This window comes from Kryptolebias marmoratus, linkage group LG1 (genome assembly GCF_001649575.2).
Source record: "Kryptolebias marmoratus isolate JLee-2015 linkage group LG1, ASM164957v2, whole genome shotgun sequence".
Taxonomy (NCBI): Eukaryota; Metazoa; Chordata; class Actinopteri; order Cyprinodontiformes; family Rivulidae; genus Kryptolebias; species Kryptolebias marmoratus.
Genome location: NC_051430.1, coordinates 6,305,300 through 6,312,469, shown reverse-complemented (window position 1 = coordinate 6,312,469; position 7,170 = coordinate 6,305,300). Strand labels below are relative to the sequence as shown.

The 7,170-nt window shown below is 44.4% G+C and overlaps 1 protein-coding gene across 1 annotated transcript; it reads left to right on the top strand.

Annotated features, from left to right (window-relative positions):
• The first annotated feature begins 3,130 nt into the window (after nt 1–3,130).
• On the top strand, nt 3,131–6,878 carry LOC108249430. The gene is made up of 6 exons (XM_025002152.2): nt 3,131–3,732; nt 3,870–4,205; nt 4,318–4,359; nt 4,454–4,564; nt 4,684–4,718; nt 6,628–6,878. The coding sequence occupies exons 1-6, from the start codon at nt 3,687–3,689 to the stop codon at nt 6,748–6,750; spliced, it is 693 nt and encodes a 230-aa protein (XP_024857920.1). The 5' UTR covers nt 3,131–3,686; the 3' UTR covers nt 6,751–6,878.
• The last annotated feature ends 292 nt before the right edge of the window (nt 6,879–7,170 follow it).

The window sequence follows — 7,170 nt, the reverse complement described above, 5'->3', positions numbered from 1 at the left end:
ATGATGCACCTACTCTTTATATATTTTACAAAAGCAATGATGATTAATACTTACTTTATTGAAAAACTTTTGTATGTCCATATTTTACTGAACATTCTCCTGGTCTGCTCACTTACTGTTCATGCTGCTCTTAGCTGGCTCTGCTTGTAAACTTGCTAGCACTCTGGTATCACGGTTGCAGAGAAAACGTGGACTGGAATCCATGTAGTGTGGGAGTATGTTATATGAACAAGTGGAATGGATCGGATAACGATGTTTGTAGGGAAAACATGGAATGTATTTCATGTGGTGAGGGAGTACTCTATATGAACAAGTGGAATGGATTTGATAACGACGCACCAAAGAGGATCTCTACCTTACACTGTAAAGAAAAAGGAAACCTGACAGATTTATGATCATATATTGGAGTTTATAATAAAATAATATATGGTTATTTATTTAAACCTATATTCTGGCCACATTATATTGAATTTTTGTAAAAAAAAAAATAAAAAAATCTTTTTTGACACCAAAATTATTTAGGGGGGCTTGAAAACATTTCTAAAACAGGCCTAGTGATGCCACTAATCCTGTACCTTCGCTGTCTTGCCTAGCCTTGCCTTGCTTCTTTGGATGTTTTGTTTAGTTCTTTATTTTGCTGCCACATCAGCTTTTTGTTTTTGTTAGTTCTTAATTTAATAAATTAAATAAGTTAAATGATGACCTGTCTGCGTTCTGGGTTCGCCTCCGTTTTTCCCCGTCATGACAGAATGAACCGACCATACCTGAACCCCGCAGACATCAGTCCCAGCGTTGCTCTCTCTGCAGAAGAGAGACAACGGATCCTGTGGGAGCTGCGGAGAGAGCAATAATTCCTGTCCTCCGTCTACGGTTTCTACTTCGTCTCACGGTCACCGTCGGAAAAGGCAGGCTCTGACTGCGGAGGTCACCACGTCTTCGTCGGCCGCAGCAACCATCACGCATCCGTCAGCTGCGGTAGCCATCACGTCCTCATCGGCTGCAGCAATAATGACGCCTCCGTCAGCTGCAGTCGCTAGGCCCGCACTGACCACAACAGCCTTTAAGCCCTCATCAGCCGCATCAACCATCACACCTTCGTCGGTTGCAGCCGCCATGCCCGTGCGGCCCGTGGCAGCTCCAGTGCCTCTATTGGCAGCCTCCCCGTCTCCACCGGCTGCTGCAAGCACCACGCTCCTTTCCGCAGCGGCAGTCATCTCGCCACCCTCGGTCATGGCAGTCACCACGCCTCCTCCATTTCATGTTCATACCACAGATTTCTCCTCTGTCGAACTCCTGGACATTTTATTACAGGTTCAAAGACTGTTTTCATCATTAAAGAATAACCCCGGTTCCCAAACATAACATTCTCACCTGCAACATAATCGAAAACATCCTGTTGTCAAAACCTGGACTCCTTGCCATCCCCATATTCATGAACTTCTTCAATGAAATAACCCAATTAAAAGGACAGTTGATTGATGCAGCCAGTTCCGCCCAGTCTTCCAAGTCAGCCTGTTCTACGCACTCACCCAAGCCAGTCAAAATTATCCCAGACCCCTTAGTGCCGCTCACGCCCTCTGCAGAGCTCACAGAGCTTCCAGTGCCTTCAGAGTCTCTAGTGCCTGCAGTGTCTCCAACCTCACTCTCAGCTCAGCCTGCAGGATCTCCAGTCTCGCTCTCAGCGCCACCTACAATGCCTCCTGTCTCGCTCTCAGCGCCTCTCATAGTCTCTCCTGCCTCGCTCACAGCCCCTCCAGAGTTTCCAGCACCCTCTGCAGAGCCCACAGAGTTTCCACAGTCTGCCAAGTCTGCCGTCGACGACGCCCCACCTCATAGCGTCTCAGTGAGGGTCAGCCAGGACGACGCCCCACCTCACAGTGTCTCAGTGGGGGTCAGCCAGGACAACGCCTCACCTCACAGCGTCTGTGGGGGTTGGTGACCACGATGCTCCACCATCCTTGGTCTCACTGCCCCAGCCACAGATCCACAGGTGGGTCAGGCCGACGCCGCCGTCCCAGCTCCATGGGTGGGTCAGTCTGACGCCGCCGCCACAGATTCACAGGCTGGTCAGTCCGACGCCGCTGCGTCAGTTCCATGGGCAGGTCAGTCTGATGCCATCGCCTCAGCTCCACGGGCGGGTTAATCCGACGCCGTCGCCTCAGCTCCTCGGGCGGTTCCTGCTGACGCCGCCGCCACAGTTCCTCGGGCGGGTCCAGCTGACGCCGCTGCCACAGTTCCTCGGGTAGGTCCAGCTGACGCCGCTGCCACAGTTCCTCGGGCGGGTCCAGCTGCCGCTGCCGCTCCAAGGGTGGGTCCAGCTAACGCCGCCGTTCTACGGGCGGGTCCAGCTGACGCCTGCCTCACGGAGGGTCCCGGACGACACCTTCGCCTCGCTCTGCTCAGCCACGTCAAGGGTCGACGTCTCGCTCTGCTCAGCCACGTCGAGGGTCGACGTCTCGCTCTGCTCAGCCACGTCGGGGGTCGACGTCTCTCTCTGCTCAGCTTACGCCTGCCTGGTCCACGCCTGTCCGGCTCCCGCCCCCCTGGTCCACGCCTGTCCGGCTCACGCCTGTCCGGCTCACGCCTGTCCGGCTCACGCCCCCCTGGTCCACGCCCCCCTGGTCCACGCCTGCCTGGTCCATGCCCGCCTGGTCCTCGCCCATGCCCGCCTGGTCCTCTCCCACACCCGCCTGGTCCACGTCTCCTTCACGCCAGTGTCAGATTCCTGAACTCTTGCCTTGTCGCAGATGGCTCACGGGCCGCACAGCGGAGCTCTTGCTTCGTCGCAGACGGCTCTCAAGTCGCACACCGGAACTCTTGCCTCGTCGCGGACGTCACGCGGGCTGCCCACGGGCTGCCCGCCTGAACTATAATTTTTTGTTTTCCCCTGGCCTTTTGCCTGGTCGGTTTTTGTTTTTTGTTCTTGCCCTCCATCCTGTGTTTGGTCTTTTCCCCCACCACCCTCCCGTGTTAGTTTTTTTTTTTTTTTCGGGACGTGGGGAGCCGTCCCGTGAGAGGGGGGCTCTGTTAGGATTTGGGTTTTGTTTTATCTTCATTTGTTTTGTTGTTCTTTTTGTCTGTGAATTGTTCTGTTTTGTTCCTTGTCCTCTGTCATTATTCACTTCCCCTCAGTCGGCCCCTGTTTGTCTGCCACACCCATCTTCACCTGTCAGCGATTGTACTCACTCACCTGTGTCCACTTCCCATAATTATCCTCAGTTTTAAAACCTGGTCAGCTTCTCTACTTCCCCGTCGGTTCATTGTTGTGTTTATGTTGGATCCTGTACCTTCGCTGTCTTGCCTAGCCTTGCCTTGCTTCTTTGGATGTTTTGTTTAGTTCTTTATTTTGCTGCCACGTCAGCTTTTTGTTTTTGTTAGTTTTTAATTTAATAAATTACTTTTCGTTAAAAGATGACCTGTCTGCGTTCTGGGTTCGCCTCCATCTTTCCCCGTCATGACAGATTGTTGTAGAAAATTTTAACACAAGTTACAAAAGCTGCATTTTTAGTAAAACTAAGTCTCTGCCTAATGTTTTGTCTGAAATTTCCAGAGAAATGACCTACATTAAAGATTGGGTTAGGAAAATGTCCCGCCCTTTTGCATGAACCTTTGAAGACCACACCTCTTCTTAATAAAACCCTCTTCAGAATCTAAAGTGGTATGACTCTGACAGAGTTAACCCAGGAATGAAGAGCTTCATTCTAAAAACAGCTTTACTTCTCTGCTGCAGCAGTAAGTGAATTAAACACATGAATATGCTTTCGTCTTTATGTTGTATTCTCCTTTATGTAATTTAATTTGAATTAATTGAGTTTGAATTAATGCATGGTTGTTATCACCTCAGACATGAATCTACTGTTAATTTTTAGGTTGGATCTGTGAGTCTCAGACTATGGAGGTCCAGTCTGGTGAGGACGTCACCCTGCTGTGCTCCAACATTTCGACAGATCCAACTCAGACGGACTGGTTCAGAGTGGTCCACAAAACTGGACCAAGCTGTATCTCCTCCATGTACAAGGCTGATGATGATGAAGCTTCGTACTGTGATGAATTCCAAACTGGAAAATTTAATATGAGCTCCAACATCACCACCATCTTTCTCCAAATCAAACACGTGGAGCGATCAGATTCTGGGCTGTATTTCTGTGGGTTCTACATAAGGAAACATACAGTCATTGGCAGCTCAACAGAGTTAATCATTCAAGGTAAGACTGTAGTCAGGATAATCCTGTCATCTTTAGTTGTATTGTTACATTTCCAAGATGTTTTAAAGTTATCACAGACTTATGAAAATAGAAAATAATGTTTTCCTCACAGGTAAAGATGAATCCAATGATGAGTTGGATTCCAAAACTAAAAGTAAGGGTTTTCTTTCTCTAAAGATCTGCCTGTCTCATTTAAAAACCCAACGCACATAAATCTATTTGATTCTGATCTTCTAATTTGTAACCAGGGGAAGCTGATAGACCAATGGATCAAATGTCGGTAATCTTTGGTACTCTGAGTGTTTTCCTCACTACAGTAATCATTGTTCTGGCTGTAAAACTCAGGAAACTTCAAAAAGGTACAGTTTACTGATGCTACTGCATATCTTTCTGTAAACTGCCAGATAACTGCAGTAAAATATGTTTTCATCAGTAATAAAATAATAAAACTAATCAAACTTTTGTTTTTTACTTTTAGCTTTGAGTGCAGAGCTGCAGGGAGAAAGAAACAAGGTGAACTCTTTACTTTAACATTAAGATTGTTTTGAAAGTTGTTTTAATCATGTGATAATATTATTATTGAAGAAACTTTACTCATTAAAGGCTTAGCATTTCAGAACAATTACTTTTCAACTGCCAATTTTCATCCCAAAGTTGAGAAATTACAGAGTTGTAGCTGTTTCGGTTAAAGATTCATTATAATTGGTACACTGGTTCACAAGATATTTTGCCAACGGACAAACAAACACACGCACACACACACACATAGGCAAAAACATCATCACATTAAACCATCTCCTCATTGTAGCCATTCCTCTGGAGTTACCTGAGTCTATCTGATCTGCATCTGCTTCAGAATAATTTATCGAAGATGAAGGTAGTACACAAGCAGCAGGAGCAGGGTTGATGACGAATGTGAAAGTGTTAGATCATCTGGACTTGTAGTTCTATTCGCATTTTCTTTCCTTTAAACAGTTGTGCCTTTTAATTGGTTAAATTAATTAACTTGTCTAGTGACTCTGGTTTATCACAATATTTTCTCACATAATTAATTAATGAAAGTGCTCTTAGGTGTTTTTTCATTTCATCCCATTTCTAATTCAAGTACTCAAAAATCAATGGAAAAATCTGACGTGGTGCAGTTTCACAATCTTGAGTTTTGTAATCTGCAAGCATCGTCATTTTCCTGTAGAGTAGTGGTGTTGAGTCCTGGTCCTGCATGTTTTAGGTGTTTCTCTGCTTCAACACAACTGATTTGACTGAAGGAGTGATTAACAGGCTTCTGAAGAATTAAAGACCAGCTGAGGAGCAGACAGACAACTAAAACATGCAGGACACTGGCCCTTAAGGATCAGGATTGGACACCATTGACATAGGGGGTGATCAAAACCTTTATGAATATCTGAGCCAAAACTGGATAAGGAGAGACATTATATGGGTCTGTAGTTAAATATGGGACTGACCATTGAATAGTTCTGCTTCATAATGGACTGATTAAAACTGATATCTTCAAACAGTTTAGTGAAATGTCTCAGGAGTAACAGTTAAAAATGAGAGAACAATGTAATAAAAAATCACCGCAGCAATATGATTCACCTCCATATGGCCTAGGTGAAGATATGGTTACATCTTAAGGTAATGCTGGTCTGACTTATGATGGGGGAGTCAGAGGAGAAACAGTAATCTGAACAGAGGGTATCAAAGTTGTCAGTTTTTGGTCCAAACATAGAAGTGTTACCAAGTTTAGTTTTCTTACAAAGTACGTATATGACAATGAAGGGGAACGACTGCCATGTGATGATTTAACAGAGAGTAATTGTTCAGCTCTGACCTAAGTACCATATGGAGTCATCAGGAGTCAGTGATAGTAATAATAGAGATAATAGAGGCCGCACCACCCAGAGATGGCCCTCTCATCCTCAAAATGACGTGGTCAATGGAAAAAACATAGACTAGAAGCACTTGGAGAGTGCAAACCTCCTCCAAGGCTGTAGGGTCATTAGAGATTTGTACGACCCAGATTGTGATCCAGATCAACACCAAAATTTAATCACTTGTTTGTTGTGACAACCACAACATTTTTCTTAAAGTGATCACTGAATATATATCAATAACTTCCCAACTTATAGACTTAACACAATTCAAAATGGAGCCAAATGACTTTGGGAAACAGAAAAAGAAAAATTTGGTGTGATACTAGCTGAGAATCATTAGACATTTTCATAAAACAAATGGCTGCAAAGACCAGTGCATCTCTGACTGCTCAGAAATCAGAAAACAGGAAAATAACTGTGAATGCTGAATCAGTATTCACACAATAATTCTCTTTTTGTGTAATCATGACACAAAACCAACAAGTTCACCTGCTTTACCTCAATTTCAAATTAATTTCAGCTTATCATTTAAATGTTTTATTTTTCAGAATTTGAGCTGCAATGATTTGAACTACGCAGCTCTGAGTTTCCAGACAAAAGCAAAAAGAAACCACAGGTCTGTGTCAGAGCGACAACAGGAGTCACATGTTGTTTACGCTGCTACCAGGTAGAATCAGGAAGCAGCAGGAACTGCAACTCACACGTAAAATATGGCTTTATCATATTACCTTACATACCTTAGGTATCTCTGTCTGTGTAAATTGTGTTTGCGAAAAAGAAAATAAAAATAAATTGAACGTTTCTGTTTTCAGGCTGTGTTTGTCTCTGGCCCTTTTTTGCTTTAACACCTTGTCTGCCAATGACTTAATTCACTTCAATTTATATTTATAATGCTAATTCACAACAGAAGTCATCTCTAGGCTGCTGGTTACAACACACAAGCATGCAAAAAAATCCAAATCATATCCAATTCAGTCCAAGACCAACATTCAAATCCAGTTAGAGTAATTTCATTACAATTACCAGTAATACAGTACACTAACTAATCAGAATTCATAATGTACTGTATGTGGAAGTTATCTAAAGAATCT